Source organism: Halichoerus grypus, chromosome 1, assembly GCF_964656455.1.
Source record: "Halichoerus grypus chromosome 1, mHalGry1.hap1.1, whole genome shotgun sequence".
Classification (NCBI taxonomy): domain Eukaryota; kingdom Metazoa; phylum Chordata; class Mammalia; order Carnivora; family Phocidae; genus Halichoerus; species Halichoerus grypus.
In genome coordinates this window covers 3,138,476-3,157,522 of record NC_135712.1, presented here as the reverse complement: position 1 = coordinate 3,157,522, position 19,047 = coordinate 3,138,476, and the positions used below count along the sequence as shown (strand labels likewise).

The 19,047-nt window shown below is 53.2% G+C and overlaps 1 protein-coding gene across 8 annotated transcripts in view; it reads left to right on the top strand.

The window, feature by feature from the left end:
* PKNOX1 (PBX/knotted 1 homeobox 1) overlaps positions 1–17,309 on the top strand; it is a 68,390-nt gene extending 51,081 nt beyond the window's left edge. For 7 of the 8 annotated variants that reach the window (XM_078069933.1, XM_036069291.2, XM_036069287.2 and 4 more), the window contains 3 exons: positions 736–812; positions 3,635–3,807; positions 5,827–9,002. In XM_078069933.1, the coding sequence (XP_077926059.1) occupies positions 736–812; positions 3,635–3,807; positions 5,827–6,038 (462 nt within the window). In that variant the 3' untranslated portion in view covers positions 6,039–9,002. Of the gene's footprint in view, positions 1–735; positions 813–3,634; positions 3,808–5,826; positions 9,003–10,976 lie in introns of those variants that run through there. The other variant, XR_013446656.1, reaches the window with a different exon arrangement.
* The last annotated feature ends 1,738 nt before the right edge of the window (positions 17,310–19,047 follow it).

Below are 19,047 nucleotides of genomic sequence, written 5' to 3'. Positions count from 1 at the left end.
AAGTGGAATGTTTTCATCATAGAAGAAAAGAGCAGTATAACAGGCATTCCCACCCCCAGCCCTGGGCTCGGCTCTTCACAGAGCGCACACACTGACCTAGCACGGGGCGGGTCCTGAACAGCCATCCGTGCACGCCCGTGTCCCCTTCCTCTCTCAGTGCCTGTGACAGAAGCATGTCACCCCGTGTGTCGGGCTGGGAGCAGCCCGCCCTGCCCCTTCCCTGCGTCCCCCTTGTTACCCAGCTGGAGGATGGGGAGTGTGTATACCCTCTGGCCTTGGCTTCCTCATCTGTGGGACAGAAGTGACTGTGAGGATCAGGGATTTACTGTAGGACGTGCAGCGTGACATCCGTGCTGTGTCCCCAGTGTATGGCTCATAACTTGGCCTCGGTGAAGTTGTCCCTAAATGACAGATCAGCAGAGCGCAGCTCCACGGTGGGCAGCGGCTCCCGGCGGGCTTGGCCCTCGCCTCCCCTTTGAGCCTTCTCGCTCGGCCTAACCACGCCTTCGCCTGCACTTCACCGGCCGCGTTCTCGAGCGGCGCAGAGAAAGACTTCCTTCTGTTTGGGACATTTCTAAAAAGAAATTATAAGACTAAAGAGGTTTTGGCAGAAAGCACTATTGCTACTAACGCGTTTTTTACTGATGATTATTTGTATGTTTCTGTTCTACCTAGATAAGCTTGAGTGCCTTTTTCAGAACTGAAGTTCATGCTAACCCTTCTTTTTATTTTTAGCATCCCTACCCGACAGAAGATGAGAAAAAACAGATTGCTGCTCAGACAAATTTGACTCTACTCCAAGTTAACAACTGGTAAGATGCGCCTGCTCTCTGAAATTGTGCTGTCGGCACGATGGAGCCCTCGAAAACACACTAATAAGTAGTGGGATTCGGTTGAAAGTATCTGAGTCCTTTTAACTAGCAACACTGTGTTATCAGAGTACTGGATAATTGGTGGCAGGATATTTGAGAATAAATCAACACACACTTCCAACTTAAACATTTAATGCTCACTTTTCGTCTACATCCTGCTTGTGCAGTCAGAAATGTGTTTCTCCAGGGGCATCTGGTTGGCTCAGTTGGTTAAGCGTCCAACTCTTGATTTTGGCTCAGGTCATGATCCTCGGGGTCATGAGATCGAGCCCCGCGTCGGGCTCTGCGCTGGGCATAGAGTCTGCTTGGGATTCTCTGTCTCCCTCTGTCTCTGCCCCTCCCCACACTGCTTGCACCTGCACACACGCTCTCTCAAAAAAAAAAAAATGTTTCTCCATTGTGTTACTACTACACCTAAGCTCCCACATTCATTCAGAAACATGATGTTTTTGTCGATGAGCTTCTCTGGGTGGTGCATGGTGGCCATGAGGCATCTTGACCTCTGGTGGCCCCCCCCCGCAGCTCCCCCCCTTTGGAAACCTTGTGTCACTTTGGTCAACTCTGAGTGGGGGAGGCAGCCCCTCAGCAGGAGTCGGGGTCCTAAGAGGGAAATGCCTGGGGCAGTGTCGACTTTATTAAGTGAAATACCCTGTTGTAATGTCGGGATTGCATACTACTGTGGACGCTGGGACCCCGAGCACGTGCGTTCCCCTGAGATCACAGCTGTTCACCATGACGAAGGGCGTTAATGCCGAGGGGCGCACTTCCACTTGTGTCAGTCATCTGTCTCATTGGCACTCCCTCCGACGTGGGAAACAGGTTCGCCTTGTAAAATGGGCATCCGTAAAAGAAAGCACAAATTCTACCACTTGTAAACACTGTTGCCTTTTTAACTGTTAGAATTTAAACTTAAGCAAGGTCAGGTAAGTTCCCATATAAATGACAAAATCTCCCAACATACGCAGTCGTATATGCAGGAGGTATGCTTTGGGTTGCACTAAATACTGTTGTCTTGCATTTGGGCCATTGTTCTGGGTGCCAATAATATAGGCCATGCTCTTCGAATTATTTCCTCTTAAATCTTTTAAATAGGGTTAGCGAAAACAAAGGTTTTACCTATGTTGTTGCTGCGACATTTGCGATGGCCCCAGTACACTTGGTTTCCTCCCGTTTCTCGTGTGACGCTTCCAGTCTGGGTGTAGCCCTAAGGATGGTCGATTGATTGATTGGGGGTGGACGTTAGGGTCACTTCTTCGGACATTCTGATGCTTTTGTTGCTGCTCAGCCTTCTTGCTTTTCTTCATCTTTCGACTTCCTCGAGCTCCCTAACTTGCTGCTCTATTAAGTTAACAGAATTGTCTGATCTGGAAGGTTTGACATCAGCTTTTAATTTTTACATTAATAGCAGTTTACTAGCATGACTAGCATAAAATTTCTAAAACTTTTCATATTTGTAGCTACTTCTACTTTTTGTGACTTTCCTTCTATGTTTACAAAAATCACATGTTGGCCTGAGCTTGAACACCCCATTAGCTTGCACCCCACCACCTAGCAGCATTGAACGCGGAGGCTGAAGAGGCACATGCTGAGAAGCAGCAGCGGGCTTCCCTCCCCAGGCAGTGGCGGGGTCAGTGACGAGCTGGGGGCCGCCAGGGCTCCCCGGTGACTTCCAGTGCCCGCCTTGCTTGTGCTCCTGGGACCAGATCATTGCCTGGAGCTCTGTGGCTTCAGTCCCCTCATTTCCGTCGGAGAATGTGTCCTCTTGCACTTGAAGATGCTTCTGAATGCTAGGATTTCATTTTATTTTTTAAACTTTATTTAAGTCATCTCTGCACCCAACGTCGGGCTCATTCTTGGTGGAGATGAGTGGCACGCTCCAACTGGGCCAGCCAGGTGCCCCGTGAGTGTCAGGACGCTAATGTTAAGTGGCCTGGGAGCAGATGTATCCCAGTTCTGTTCTGCATGGGGGGGCATGGAGAGTGGGGCATGGGGGGCACACCGCCAGGACCAGCCTAGAGCCCAAGTCTCCCAAGGAGCCTGTGTTCCTCTTACACCCTGAACACGGCTCCTCGCTCTCATCAGGGCCCCGCTTGCGGGGGTGAGCAGGCTCGGCTCCAGCGAGGTGAACCCCCTCCTCCCTCGTACTCCTAGAGGGGGAAGCGGAAGTGCCCCTAGGCGTGGCAGGTGCAGCCGTGACCGCATCCAAGTGTGCGGTCCGAACAGCTGCGGGCTTCTGGCGGGCGGGGGCGGTGGACCGGAGCTCCGCTGCCCTCCCAGGTCCGAGGGCACCGGCTGGGTGCCAGGAGGGTGTGAGCTGAAGAAGGCAGGCTTTCCATGCACATACTTAACGTCCATGAAGCGTGTTCCCACGTGCGACTGTGTGCTCCTGCCGCTCTGCTGGTGCGGGGTCAGGTCCCCGCCGCGGCTGCCCGTCCCTGCCTGGGCTGCCGGGGCCACTGTCGCAGCGCCGGCACAGCTGAGGGGTTTAGGACAGGGGCCCCTCCATAACTAGCCCGTCACCTGGGGCGGTGTCGAGGGCCGCAGCTTGGGTTCCAGGGCCGCGCGCGTGGGGGTGACCACGAGTGGCATCAGGCACCGTCCGCACCCCGAGGGCCGGGAGGGACGGGACTGCGGGTTGTGTGGGCTCGCTGTTCGCTGGGTGAGGGGGCGAGGCACCCAGGGCGGTGGGGGCCGTGCTCAGCGGGAGGGCTAGAGGAGGGCCGGCCTGGTGACCGGGTCCCTGTGTCGCCCTCAATGCCCAGGTTCATCAATGCCAGAAGACGGATTCTTCAGCCCATGTTGGATTCTAGCTGTTCAGAAACTCCAAAAACTAAGAAGAAAACTGCTCAGAACAGACCGGTCCAGAGGTTTTGGCCTGACTCCATTGCCTCCGGAACTGCGCAGCCGCCACCCAGCGAGCTGGCCATGTCGGAAGGTGGGCCGCCTGGGTGCTGGGGCGGGGGCAGGGGGGGCGGGGGGGCGGGGGGGCAGGGCGGCCTTGGCTGCCTGGGGCGCGTGCACAGCTGCGGTGTTCTGCGTGTGATGTTATCTGCAGAGCCCCGCGACAGAGCCGCACGCGCAAGCCTGCATCTCAGGGGCCCAGTGTCCGCAGTGTGTCCGGTCCCGTTTTCCCCTCAGACTTCAGTGCGCAGGAAGGAGCGGTCCCATCCTCACCAGCTGGCATTTGGCCTTTGTTTACCGGCGGTGAGCCCCTGCCGGCCTGGTCCTGCTGTCACTAGTCCCGCCGACCATGCCTCTCTCAGCAGTGTGCTGCTACGACGTCAGGGAACTTTGGGGCCCCTATTTCTTCAGATATATGTTCTGTCTCCCCTCCGCCACCCCTTCAGGGACCCCAGGTGCCCATCTGTTGTACTGGTGCGCTTTCCCGGGTTTGGGCTTCTGTTTCTTGTTTGCGCCATTTTGATGGTTTCTGCATCTGTCTGTGGGCTTCCCTAAGCTCTTCTTCTGTGGCTCACCAGCCACCGGTCCCACCGCGGGTGTGTTCCAGGGTAGACACTGTCGTGCTCATCTCCAGAAGTTCCGGGAGAGGCTTTGCTACCTTTCATGGCGCCACCTCATAGAAAACAGTCACAGTAACTGTTTTGATGTCCTTCTCTGCGGGTTCTAACACCTGGCCGCCCTGCGCTGCTTTCTGAGCTTGCCCCTCACTGTGGGTTGTCTCCCTGCCTGTGTGCGGGCCTGGTGATCTGGACTGGATGCCAGGCCCTGTGACCGTCACCTTGCTGGGGCTGGTGCTTTCGCACTGAGGCAAGTCCTCCTGAGCTCTCTTCTAGCAGTGACGTTACTTGGGACGCTCTGACCCTCTTGTGCCTTGCTTTTGTGATTAGTCCTTGTTTGGTGACCCAGGGGCGCTCAGTCGCAGGCTGACTACTCAAACCAAGGCAAGACTAGATTGCCCCCGGCCCCCATGCAGCCAGCTCTCAGAGGCCTGGACAGTGTCATCGAATCTTCTCAGGTGGTTCTCTCCCAGGGTGTGATTGTTTCCTGCACGCGTGTGCGGGCCTGTCCTCCCCCGAATATACCCGGGGGCCTTTCCACAGCCCTGCTGGCCGGAGGGCTGGGGCGGGCCTCTCACGGTGGGCTGTCAGCCATGCTTGATTTTGTTTCTTGAGTTGTGGTGTGTGCATTTAAAGCTGGGGCTTCATCCTTTGGGTTTTGATATGCAGTGGTCTTCTGTTTATATTTAAATAATTTATGTTTTCAGTTTTTGTTTTCTCTTTTAATCCAAGAATTAGTTACAAAGGTGTGTGTTCTCGCTCCCTCTTCCCCCCACACTTGGAAAAGATAATACTGTATATTGGGGAAGAAGTTCAAACAGAACTATCCAGTGAAGAGTGATTTTTTTCCTCCATCCTGGCTCCTAATCTTCTCCAGAAACCATCCTCATTACCAGTCTCTCCCGTCTATGCTCCCAGTGCATACGTGACATGATAACACTGTGCACAGACCAGAGTGAACGAATGAATCTCTTTAAAAGTGTTTCCCAAATTGTGATGTATGACACAGCCTTCTCCTGGCATCACATATCACTACTTCTGCAGGCCTTTACAGATGCGCGCACGAGACCCCCGTGTGTGTGCAGTATGCTCGTGTGGCTTCTGTCCCTCGCCGTTAGGCATGTCTTATAACCTTATAACCCGCATGTTACAAGGTTCCTGGTCTCTTTTGTTCTCCGTGTGGCACCTCCTTTCTGCCCTGTGCATCTGTGTTCTTTATGGTCCTGACCCCTGAGGCCTCCTGTAGACCAAGAGCTTTTAGAGTGTATTAGCTAAGGAAGGGCGGAGGCTGATTCTAGAGACCGTTTCCTGATCCCTGTGGAACATCCCAGAAACATATATAGGGGTCTTAACACGAGGTCAGATAAGCAAACAGTGCCCCACCGAGTAACACAGCGTCTTCCTGTATGGGTGCTAATTTTAACCTTCTGCCCCAGGAGCCGTTGTGACGATCACCACGCCCGTGAGCATGAATGTGGACAGCCTCCAGTCTCTGTCCTCAGATGGCGCCACCCTGGCGGTGCAGCAGGTCATGATGGCGGAACAGAGCGAGGACGAGTCTGTGGACAGCACGGGGGACAGTGGGGCCACGCTCGCCTCCACCCACATCAGTGGCCTGGTCCTGGAGAACAGCGACTCCCTGCAGTAGGGGGCCAGCACGGCCCAGAACCGTGGGGCGGGCTGGCCTGACTTTTTATAGTTTGCACAGCAAACATTTTACACAGTTTTATTTCTAATATGTTTTATATGTAGATAGAGAAGAGTGCACTTTTGTATTTCATAGTATGCTTCAAGAGCATCTTTGCTGGTGCAGCGACTTCTTTCAAGTGTGCGTGTGCGTGTGTGTGCGGGTTTTTAAGGAAATTCTTTAAAGGTTTAACGCTAAAAATGTGATGAATGACAAACACCCCTGTGAGCCCCTAATTAGATTAAGGAATAGTATTGCCCTTTTCTAAAAAATTATGCAGTTTTAATTTAGTTCTGTGGTTGAAGCAGGTCTCAGTGGGCTGATTTCTTTGTGTGGCCCATGGATTTGAAAGAAGCTTCTGCATCTTAAAGCTGCCGGCGCGAGGCGGACACCGCACAACAATAAAGTAGGCGTGACTCCGTGGTGGGCTTGCGGCGGTCTGAATACGCTTAGGTTCTCGCACATTCCGTGAGCCTGTTTCATTTGCTATAGATAAAAAGAAACTCCTATTTTTACCTTGCTGGAATTATTGGATAAAAAAGCTATTTTTATAAATTCGTTATGAATTGGATTATGACTATGTTGAGGATAAAATTTCTAGAGAAGAAACAATACATGCTTATTATTTCAATTTGGAATGTTCTGAACTGACCAAATTTAGTGAACCTGCCCAAAGTTAGCTAGCATTCCATGGTTCTCTGCCATCCCAGGGTAGTGATTTATATTTACTACTATGAAAGAAACAACTGTTGAATGAAATTTTGATACCTGCAAATTTTAGTTTATATGTAAATGCTCAGATTGCATCTTACACTCGATCTGAACATAGATCTAAAGGTATTGCTAAATAGGACTAGGTAAGTCAGGTGAAGTGGTGGCCAGTAATTGGTTAACAGCTCTTACCACCCGTATTTCTGTCTGATTTAAATCTGACTACAGTTAAAGGTTACTCTGCCACTTAGCTGTGTTGTTTTAGGATCTTTTAGTCAGCCATATGTTTGCATAGAATGTTTATTATAAACTAATATAAAATGTCCTCTACCCCACTGGCTCAGAGTGAGGGCCAATAACCCACGCTCAGCTCTGTTACGTAATTAACATCTCCCCGAAGTGACATGGTGACCCGGACTGGTGTGACAGCGTGGCGGCAGACTCTCCCGCCATTGGTCCTGGTGTCCGTTTTTTCTCCTTGTCCGTTGTTGCTTTGGAATTTCCAGAGCCCTCCCCCTCTGACTTGATCACATGAGATTTGGAATAATTTTAGGACTTCCGTTTTCTTGGTGACAAGACAAACCAAAAGAGTAGACTGGGTTTTGTTTCCTTTGTTTTCATGTATTTGCAAGTGGGGCTCTTTCTCAGAGTGAAAACAAGCTACCTTGTTTCATAAAGTCTTTACGTGGTCTTACATGGGATGCCCACAGTTCGTGTTTCTAAAGGATAGTTTCATGTTTGGGAAAGTCGTCCGTTCTTGGGGTTCAGTAGCACTAGCTGGCTATAGACCAAGGTGACACTGAGGGATATTTCGAGCGAGGGCAGATTTTGTTCTACAACTGATTTTCCCCCCAAAATTTATTGATTAAAGTTAATCACAGAAGAGTATTATTTCCTAGATAACTTAGAAGGCAGTTAGAAATACATGGAAATTTCTCTTAAAATATTTCAGGAACTTTAGAAAAAAACTTGACTATCAGCTCTTGGCAAGAGAATCACATTTTTAAGCAGCAATTACATTCCTTATTTATAAACGATTTGTAATATTTTTAGTAAGTCTACTCAAGTTTAAAAGATCATTTTAACTTGACCTAAACTCTGACATTGTTGGACTTCTTGAAGTTAGGACCTGTGGAGGCCAGCCAGCCGGCTTCCTCCAACCCCAGTCCCTCCTAGCCGCCCCTGCTCTTTGGCCGAGTGCAGACGTTCTCCCAGTGTGGACTCCCAGCCGGTCACCATCTCCCTCCCCGCCCGGGGGTCGCGAGGGCTACACAGACCTCGTCAGTGTGGAGGCGGGGGGCTGCACAGGGTTCCCCCCCGCCACCCCGCGCTGGCCTGAGACTCGGCCTTCCGTGCCCAGTGACACCACGTGCTCCCTCGGGCTGAGGCCGGTTTTCCTAGGCTCTCAGTTCTCACTGGCTTCAGAGCACCAGGATGAGCCACTCAGAGAGAGGTGCGTCCGGGCTGGCCTGGGGGCCGCAGGTACTCGCACGCAGCGCGGCACACCAAGCTGTTTCGGTTCAGGGAACCGCCGCCCAGCATCTTTGTTGTCTGTCTGCCTTTTATAAAAACCCCCCGTGTCCAGCCCTCGGGCATTCCAGAGAATCTTTGCAAAGGGGACTGCATCGACGTCCAGTTTCTGCGAGCAGACTCGGTCCTGACTCTCCACAAGAAGGATGCTTTGGATGTGTCCTGAGACCCAGACAAAACATGCTGTCCCCGCTGTTGCGCTGTTGAGCAGGTAGCCGATGGCTGAGCGCGCCTGCAGCGTCCTGACTGCAGCTAGTCGAGTAAGTTCAGTGTTTGTCCCGGATGCAGAGTTGGGGGGGGTGGGGTGGGCAGCCAGCGGCGCCGGCTCGCACCCAGACCGCAGGAGCGGGGCCGCGAACACCCCGCACCCCCGGGGCGCAGGGGCCTTTTCCGCGCGGCCCGTCATTGGCCGGTCCAGTCCTTCCCTGTGGGAGCGAGCGTCAGGGTGCGCTCCTTCTAGACAGACTCGAACATACCCGGACGGGGGAGAAGGCCCGTCTCTGGCAGTTAGGGACAGAAATAACTCCGCAATCTGCCTTCGTTTTAGTTCTGTTTGGTCTATGAACTGACAATCTTTAAAATGTGAATACTGTAACAATATGTTTTCTTGGATTGTTGTCTTTAAAAGGGATTTTTGTGAAGCAATTGATTTATCAAAGCAAAAAAATTAAAAATAGAAACATGCTTTATGGATGTTTTATTTTCTAAAGCGGAGGTCACCGCAAGCTGCTTTTCCATTTTAAGTAAAACATTCCAATCGTTGACAGGTTTTGCTGGTGACATGGGGCTCGTAGTGAGCCCTGCACTTTGTTGAAGAGTTAGGCTTGTACTGCACTGGACACTCAGGTCCATTTGCATTTTCAGGACTCTTTCCTTAAATTACTTTCTTCAATTAGTCATTGGTATTCCGGGAAAAAAAATTGGAAAGTTTCTGTTTGTTTTTTATTGTAGTTTATCATAAACCTAATTATTTTGATAGTAATGAGAAAATGATTCATCAGTGAGGTATTGCCTTCCATGGTGCATGTTGTAAAATGATGCCCGAGGTCCTTCTGGACTTGTTGAAGAGCTGCATTAAAACAATTTCAGAGAGTTTTTTCTTTGTAGTCCAGTGTGTTTTAACTCCCTCCAAACTGTTTATCCTTAGAGGCCAAAGTAAGCAGACTTAAGTATTTTTTTAAAAAGTACATCTGAAATTGTAAATCTTGCAGGCGATGAGAGCCAGCTCCAAAGTATATTGTTTCAGGAAATGTTCTGTTTGGAGGGAAAATGGAGCCTCTGTGTCATCTCTCCAGCTCCTCTAGGTCAGAATTTTAACCAGGTGAGACCTTGGCCCAGTCTTTGACCCCTTTAGGCTTCAAGTGCTTTGTTCGTAAAAGGAAGAAATTGGTTTATAAGGTTTATTCTAGCTCAAAAATAATATTTATAACTAATGCAATTCTACTCATCTATCTAGAGAGAGAAGTAAATAAGTAGTGATCTAGCAAATCCTGAGAATAAGAAATATATTTAGATTAATGTTTTGCATTTTGTTCTGTTATGCAGAAGTCAGCAATAATGTATGTTATGTTTAACCCCTATGCTGTGCTTATAGGCACTCTGGGACGAAATTCTTAGCACAAATGATTTTTGCCCTTTTACAATGAGATCCTCTTGTCTTCACTAAGATCTAAGATCTCCGTACCATTTTTAAACTAAAATTTGCAAAGCTGCAGAACTGTGGCATCTAAGCCCACGTGACGAGGAGATGAATGCTGGTCTTGGAAGCGGGCCTGCGGCCAGCTTCCTCCCAGCAGTCCACTGTCCCCAGCAGCCGGGCCCTGGGCCAGCCTCCTCCCAGCAGCGGCTCTCCCACCTCTCCCCCAGTCAGTCTGTAGAGAGCTACTTTGTGTGGCTTGGTTGAACAATTTGGTATTTTACGTACAGATAGTACTTAGAAGGCATTATCTTGCACAGATGTTTCCATTTCTTACGTCATTTAAATGAACCCAAAACTTCAGCCTGCAAAAGCCACTGATGGCTTTAACATAGCTGAGGAATTCTCTTATTGCAGCGGTTTGAAAAGGAACATTTTAAGGATGTTGATGGCTTCAGTTGCTTAGGCATTTTTTTTTAGAAAATGGCTTATGGGGGAAAATTAGGTATATTTTAAAATATGTTGCTTTCTGTTACCTCTGTTTTCTCTAGTATTAACACAGCAGTCCTGTCAGAAATAAGTAGCGAAGCCCATAAGCGTCTACACTGCGTGTTAGTGTAGACCGGAGATCTGAAGCGCAGAGTTTGGTTAGAACAGAACAGTGGAGCTGAGCCAGAGAAGCCGAGAAAGGCGTGTTTCTAGGAGCGCAAGAGGCGTGTGTGGAGGACATTGGGTTGGGCCCCCAGGAGGTAATCAGGGCTTCTAGCGGAGCAGGGTCAGAGAAGTGGGGTGAGGCAGATGCCAGGGGTCACGGGGAGGTGACTGTGGATCAGCAGATGATGATGAGGGTGAGGGAGCTTGTCTTTGTTACCTTGTGGAAGACCTTTTAAGACCCCAAACACAAAAACGATAGGATAAAACGAGTGGATTTGGCCAGATCCAAAGGAAGCTTTTCTGTTCAGCAAAGGACACTGTGGACTGTGAACGGCTGATGACCTGAGAGGAGTGTTTTTCTGTTTTAGCATCTACCGCCGATGAGGAGTTACTATTTAGGTTTAAGGGAAGAGTCCTGCAGATCAAAAAGACAAAGACTGGAAATCGAGAGCAAAATGGCCGAGGATATGAACGTGCAGTCACTGAAGGCGCGTCTGAGCGGCCAGCAAGCCTGTGGAGGAGGCGCACCACGAGCCGGGCGCCCGAAACCGCTTTCTCTCTCGGGCCACAGTGGGGGAGGCGGTTCTGAGTTTGCGTAGAAGTGGGAGCCTCTCTCCCGGGGTAGGAGCATCACTGGGACCCGTGCCGCGGGTCCTTCTCACGGTCCTCCAGGGACTCCAGGAAGCGGAAGCGTGGCGTGTTGTGGCCCTACCATCCCGGCCAGGGAGTTGTGACGGCTTCCTGTGCGGACCGCTGCAGAGATGCTCCCGGCAGCGTCGTTCGTGGCCGCAGGGCGTCCAGAAGCACCCTGGGGGTCTGTGCCCAGGGGAAGGGGAAGGCCCGTGTGGTGGGGTGCACCTGCTGAGGCGGGCGCCCCCTACTGGGTGAATCTGACAGGCGCGTGCTCTTAGGTCTGGTTCGGAGGACTGCTTTATCTCTTGACGGCGGGGTGGGGGGGTGGGTATCTTTGCTGTGCGGCTCCTAACTCAGGATGGAATGCCGGTTTATCTGATAGAACAGTAGAGACCAAGGCAGATAGTCCTCATGCCCAGGAATGGGCACACCCCTGCCGACAGGCCATTAGCGTGTGTGAGTGAATCTTTTGAACCGTCGAGCTGGGTTTAGGTTTCGCCGTTGCTTTTTCACCTTCAGATTCCTCCAGCCAGACCCTTGTCCTGTGTTTCTGCCCTGCCTTCAGCTTTCGGCAGGCCCTGCACACCTGAGCCCCTGAGACGTTCTCCCTGCTCCCACCCCGCCCCAGCAGAAGACCCCGGCAAGGCGGGAGGTGGTGGGCAGGTCCTGGGGGCTTCTGGGGTCAGCCTCCACAGCGGTCCTGCCCACTCGTGGTCTGCCGGCAAACTGCCTTACACAGTGGGGGGAAGTGGGCCTGGGATCAGGGCTGCGTCCTGGGTCCAAAAGGTTCTCTGGGCCTCCCCAGAAGTAGCGGTCTTTATGGGTTCCTCCCCTTGTGGATTAAGGCTCTTCATGTGAGGGAATAGTCAGGGTGGTGGGCGGGGGTCATGCCTACACACCCTGAGGGGGTCTCTCCAGTCCCCTAGGCTGCTCCCCACGCCTCCTCGCCGGTCCCCATGTGAGGGAGCGCTGTCTCCCTGGCTGGCTGTGTTCTTTGCCCTCCCTGAGCCGGTCTGCATCCCCTCCTGCCCTGGAGGGGTTTGTCCCTCTGGAGGTCAGTCATCTGGTGGCCTGGCCGCTGCAGCTCAGCCAGAGAAGAGTTAGGGTTTTGTGGGTTCTCCGCTGTCCTTACTGTCGGGTGCATACTCTCGTGGCTTCTCCATCAGAAGGCGAAGCAGGGCTGCAGCATGATTAGCAAGACTTCCAGACAGGCTGACGTGGAGAAAAGAGGCAGCACCGGGTCTGCCACACCTTCCGTCAGGTGAGAAATGCGCGGAACGCGCCTGCCCCAGGATACTCCGGATACTCCGAGGCTACGTGTCTGGCCCAAGGCGTGCGTCCCGAGGCAGGTGCCGGGGACGGAGGGAGGGTGCTCGCGGCGGGTCGGGGGGCATGATAAGCTCTCTGCACTGGCGGTCCACAAGTTAAAAGTGGGAATCAGGAAGGAGAAATGGGACTTGGAAATCACTTTTACTTAGAATTTGAGAGGTGGTTTCATGGTCTTCTTCCTGTTGAGCGTTCTCAAACGCCTGCGATCCTGATTGTGTGTGTGGGAGTGTTTGTGTTCTGGGCGTGCCAGGCTCTTGTGGCCACAGCAGCATTTCCAGCCCTGAGTGCGCGTCTAGGACTTTGTCCATCAAGCGAATCCCGTGTCTGGAACCTGGCGAGGTTTAGGTAGTGCCTGGCCGGCCATCCTGGCACCTCCTGGCTCTGTGCCGGAGAGGCTCTGACCCGCTCCGCGGCGCTTCGTCTGTGCTCTCCCATCCCCACCCCCATCCGCCGTGTCCCCCGGTCCCCTCCTGTCTCCTCCGTGGCCCTTGACAGTTTCTCAGGCTCCGCACACAGGCTTTATCGGTCCTCGCCTTCCTTTGAACTTGTAAACTTTGAGTGAAGCAAATACCCGCTCAAAACAAATGCAACTTTTGATGTGAGTCAGTACGGTAAAAATAGTCGGCGTGAGTCTGTTGTCACACATGACAGAGATCCTAGGTCAGTGTTACGTTGCAGTTCTGGGGCGGTCAGCCTGCAGACGCCCTGCCCACCGCACCCCGCTGGGGCTCGTGATCCCCTGGCACAGCACACGCGGGCCCCCTGCCTGGCCAGCCCCGGGGGGACACCGGGCAGCCGGAGCCTGCCTCCCGTGTGAAGGCCAGCTTTCAGGGCCCCCAGTGGGAACCAGGCTGGGGCAGAGCCACCTCTGCACAGAACCTGTCCCCGTTGTCGCGCGCACCGCCTCCCCTGAAGCCCGGCTGCCGGTCTGTGTGCCTCACCCCTGCCCAGGCAGCGGGCCCGGCCTCCCTCGCTCTCCCTGCCCCCACCCCTGGTTGTGCTGGCAGAGGGTTCAGAGGAATGGGCGGCGCCACTCTGACGAGTCCTGGCGGCCCGGGCAGCCGCTCTGTTCTCAGGACTTTGTGGCCTCTGCTGTAAGAGCGGCACCCCGACGTGGTCGCCAAGACCCGTGGGAACCGTGGACTCACCCCGTCCAGAGCGCTCGCGCACACGCGTCTGTGGGCGGGAATTGCCACACGGGACTTCCGAGCCAACGAGCTGGCCTCTGGGAGGATGCTGCTCTGGCCGGGCAGAAGTGCTCCTCCGGGAGCCGAGGGCCACGCCGGGACTGCTGGGGGCCTCGGCACAGGGCGGCTCTGCCCCGGCTCTCAGTGTGGCCCTGCTCTTGCCCGTCCCTCGGGCGGCACACTCCTGCCCCACAGGGCGGCCCCCACAGCTCTCCAGCCTGAAATGTCACCTTCCGGTGGGCACCAGCCCTCCCAGGTTGGGGGGATGTGGCTGCTTTGCCTCCCCGCTCTCTCCAACTCTCTTCCTGTTTTACTCTTGTTTTCACTGTAGTAAACAGAATATAAAATATAGCATCTTAATTACATTTTTAAGCACACAGTTCTGTGCTATTAAGTCCATTCACTCTATTGTGCAGCCCATCCCCACAATCCATCTCCAGCACTTCCCATCTTTCCAAACTGAAGCTCTGTCCTCATCAAACACAGTCCCCACGCCCCTCCCTCAGCCCCTCGCCCCACCCCTCCCCATTCTCCGTCTTGTGTCCATGGGTCTGATCCTTCGAGATGCCTCTGCAAGTGGAAGCATACAGTGTTTGTCCTTCCGTGACTGGTTTCTTTTGCAGAGCGTGATGTCCTTAGGCTCATCCTTGTAGCATGTGTCAGGATGTCCTTCCTCTCCAAGGCTGGGTAATATTCCGCACGTACAGAGCGCGCTTGTTTGCTTCTTGTTTGACCCCTCCCACCAGAAGGGAAGGTCTGGTGTCCGCGCATTTGTAATTCAGGGCCTGGACTGGTGTCTGGTGTGCAGGGACGCTCAGTCGGTGTCTGTGGGATGCAAGAGTGTGTGTGCCGGCCGGCAGGCTGCCGTCCCCAGAGGCTGTACCCATGTCCGCTCAGGAGCCGGCAGAGGCCCGTGCGGGGGGCTCGCCCCACTCGGGGGGTTTCCTGCTCCTGGCCCTCACTAACCTGGCCTGTGGCCTATGTCTCTGAGTCCAGGAGCAGGCAGGTTGGCCGGCCAGCCTCCTGAGGGGTGAAGTGTGACTGACAATACTTTGAGCCAGGGCGACAAAGCCCAGGAAGAGCTGTCCGGGGGCCGGAGTCCTTCCAGCACTTGTCAGACCATCGTGGAGGACGGCTGGTTCCTCATCCCGCAGCTTGGGCTCCAGGAAGAGCATGTTCCTTCTGGAATCCACCGTGCACTCAGCTGTGACGGAGAATGGGGGAAGGGCCTGAGAATGCAGCCGTCCCTAGGTGGCCGTGGAGGAAATGTCCCTGCTCAGCGCTTCTTGCTGCAAGAGACGTGGTCTGTGGCTCCTTTGGCAAAAAGGAAACTGCCGGGAAGGCCAGACTGCAGTGGTCCCAAGGCCAGAGGACCGGGCTGAGGCCGGGGCCAGGCCACCGCTGGTCGCACCGGGAATGGGGCAGGTGCCACGCTGCAGCCCCCACCCCCGGCCCAGATCCCACAGGGGGCTCCATGTCCTCCTTCCTGGTGGCGCAGGCCGGCGCGTCTGATCGGCCGGGCTTTCCCGGTGCCTGCGTCCTAGCTGCAGAGACGTCGGGAGCGTGATGGGTGCTTCCCGGTCTGCAGCTCGGAAGGTGGGCTTTGTCTCCCGCCAGGACATGTCGGGAGCTGAGGTGATCCACAACCCACAAGGGCGCTCACCTTCTGGGCATGGCCAGGAGTGACCCACGGTCCCCAGCCCAACTCAGCGGGAGGAGGGGGTCCGCCGGCCACATGGGATGGTCACATGGACCCAAGGAGCTCCGCCGCCTTGCCCTCTGGGACACTAGTGTCCTGAGCCAGCTCGGTCACTTGTGGGGGTTCCCTTAAAAAGGGCACCCTCAGGAGAGGGCAGGGTGTGTCCCCACCCATCTTTTTCTTTTCCCTTTTTTTTTTTCCCAATATTTTATTTACTTATTTGACAGAGAGAGAGACAGCGAGAGGGAACACAAGCAGGGGGAGTAGGAGAGGGAGGAGCAGGCTTCCCGCTGAGCAGAGAGCCCAATGCGGGGCTCGATCCCAGGACCCTGGGGTCATGACCTGAGCCGAAGGCAGATGCTTAACGACTGAGCCACCCAGGTGCCCCTTTTTCTTTTTCCTTAGGACTGGTCCCCCACCACTGGCATTTTAAGCTGAGCCTGTGGCCAGCTGACTAAACACCCCAAAGTCCAGCTTCCCTGGCAGCCAGGTGTGGCCCCGCCCCAAGTTCAGGCCCGTGGGCGGAGCAGGCCACCTGTGCTGAGGACTGGCGGCTGCGTCCAGAGCAAGGGGCTTCCTGCCACAGCCCAGGCCCGGGATGCCAGGTAGGAGCCTCTGTCTTAGAGACAAGGGGGTAATGACTAAGGAACTGTGCTTTATAGGGGTGTGCCCAGGGCACCGGGCTGCTCTCTGCCAGAGGATGCGGGCACGGGAGGGAAGTGCGCCTGCAACAGGAGGCTTGTCGCTGAAGGCCTCCCGTTCCGGAGAGGCGGTGTCCGGGGCTGATGGTGCGGGGACAGCCGGGGACATGCTGGAGGTGGCTCCTGAGCCCCATGCCTGCTGCTTCCACCGCAGCCCCGCCCAGCCGGGAAGCTCAGAGAGCCCCCCCAGGACAGCCCCGTGTGGCCACTGGCACTGCCCACCGGGTCTCGGCCGGGCTGGCACGGAGGAATGAGGAGCAGGCCGTGGGGGGCTGCCGGCTTCCGCCACCAGCACGCGCAGCAGGGGCAGGCGGGCTCCTGACGAGGTTGAAGCCTGGGGTGCCCGGGGGAGGGGAGGCTCGGAGCCCCACGTGGAGCACCGCTGTCCTACGGTCCACTCCGTGGTCCCCAGGGAGCAGGCTATGAACGTGTTCGAGACTGTCCAGGACCAGCACTGCTGCAGGAAGTAACCTGCTGACCCGTCGGGAGTCCTGTAATGACAGCAGGGGCGACTGTCTCCTCCGTCCGGTCACTGTTCACAAAAGCCTAATACAGGGACTACTGGGCTTCAGAAACGTACCCAAGATACTTGCCTTTTTGTCCAGAAACTAGCTTTTATAAGGCTTCGTGTGTAAAAAGATTTTTTTTAAATCACCGTTACACACAGATCCAGGGCAGAGTTCTAGGCGGCTTACGATGAACATGAGCGTCCCAGACCCACCCCACGCACTCGAGACACAGCGGCTTCGGTCGCCCAGCTGCAGCCCGTGCCCCTTGCGTGCGTGGTTCCAAACCCTTGCTCACCCTACTCGTTGTTACCTAGTCATGTCCTTCTGCCGGGGGTGGGGACCCCTTCCCACCAGCGCAGACACACGTTTGTGTGGATCGGCACGCAGTGTTTACAGGGTTTTAATTAAGCAGTCCCTCCTCCAGCCTGGCTGTGTTGGGCACTGCGACTGCATTCCTCGTTCAGCAGACCCTCGAACCACACAGCTTTGGACTGCGTGGATCCACTTGTCCGTGGACTTGTTCTCCACAGTCTAGTCTGTACATGTATTTTCTCTTCTTGATGTCTTAATATTCTTTCCTCTAGCTTAGTTTATTGTAAGAATACGGTATAAATGTAACATATAAAGTCTCTGAACTACGTTATCAGCAAGGCTTCTGGTCAGTGGTAGGCTATTAGCAGTTAAGTATCTTTTCAAAGATTTTATTTGAGAGTGAGAGTGAGAGAGCATAAGCGGGCAGGGGGGTAGGGGCAGAGGGAGAAGCAGGCTCCCCACTGGGCAGGGAGCCTGATGCGGGGCTCCAGCCCAGGACCCTGAGAGCATGACCTGGGCCGAAGGCAGACGCTTAACCCGCTGAGCTTCCCAGGCGCCCCAGCAGTTAAGTTTCTGAGGAACAAAAAGCTGCAGATTTTTTACTGCAGGAGGAGGGAGGTTGGCACCCCAACCCCTGTGCTGTTCAAGGGTCAACGGTCCAGCCTGCATTCAAATTGCCTTTTTGTGGTGTTTCCTAGGTACACTAAAGCAACCCCTCCTTTCTACCAGGCTTGACTCAAATGTTTGTAGGCCTCTGACGTTCCCTCCCCCTCCCAGCATCCCCCGGAGCCCTCTGTCCTGCTGCAGTCCATGGCTAAGTAGCTCTCTGTCAGGGGACCTGCCTTCCCACCATTCTGGGGTGCCCTTGAGGACCTGGGGAGCACCTCTTCCAGTGCCTGGGTGGAAATGTCGGTATCCCCATCTTGCTGTTAAGGGACGGCTTGGCCTATATTCCTTCCATTCCAGATGTTTTTAGGCTCTGCTCCCTTGTCTCCCAGCCTCCACAAGCTAGAGATCAAGTCAGATGCTTTTCTCATTCCCAAGACTTTCTAGGTGAGCTGGGTTTCCCCACCCACCTCTGGAAGCTGCTTTTGGATCCTGTCCCTAGTGATCTAACATTTCACAATGATGTTCCCTGTGTGAGTCTTTCCCCATCCATTGTGCTGGGTACTGGATGGACCCTCTCAACCTACAAAATCATGTCTTTCAGTCTGGGAAGGTTCTTGAATTATTTCACTGGTGATTTCTTTCCCTGCTTTCGCTTTTCTTTCTGGAACTATTTCTAGTCAAATATTGGAATCCAAGAAGCTCAAAGAATTCCAAGTACAAGAAACACGAAGAAAAATACATCAAGATACATCATGATTTCCAAAATAATACTACAAATGAACAAAGCTGGAGGGCTCACAGTTCCTGATTTCAAAACTTTCTACAAAGCTATAGTCATCAAAAACAGTGTGGTACTGGCCTAGAGACAGATCTATCGACCAATGAGTAGAATTCAGAGTCCAGAAAAAAACACTTCCACCTTGGACAGTTGATTTTCACCAAGAGTGCCAGGACCATTCAATGGGGGATAATCTCTCTTTAACAAATAGACATCCACATACAAAAAAAAAATGAGGTTGGATCCCTACCTCACACAATGTATAAAAATTAACTCAAAATGGGTTAATGAACCAAATATAACAGCTAAAACTATAAAAGTCTTAGAAGAAAACTGGTGTAAAATTTCATGACTTTGGATTTGGTAATGGGTTCGTATATACAATACCAAAGGTATAACAAAAGAAAAAAATAAACTGAACTTCATCAAAGTTTAAAATATTGTACACTAAAAGTCATTATCAAGAAAGGGAAAAGTTAACCCACAGAAGGGGAGAAAATATTCGCAAATCACATATCTGATAAGGGTCTAGTATCTAGAATATATAAAGAACTCCTACAGCTAGACAACAAAAGATAACCCAATTTAAGAATGGATAAAGAACTTGGATAGGCATTTCTGCAAAGATACACAAATGACCAAAAAGCACATAAAAAGATGCTCAGCATCATTAGTCATTAGG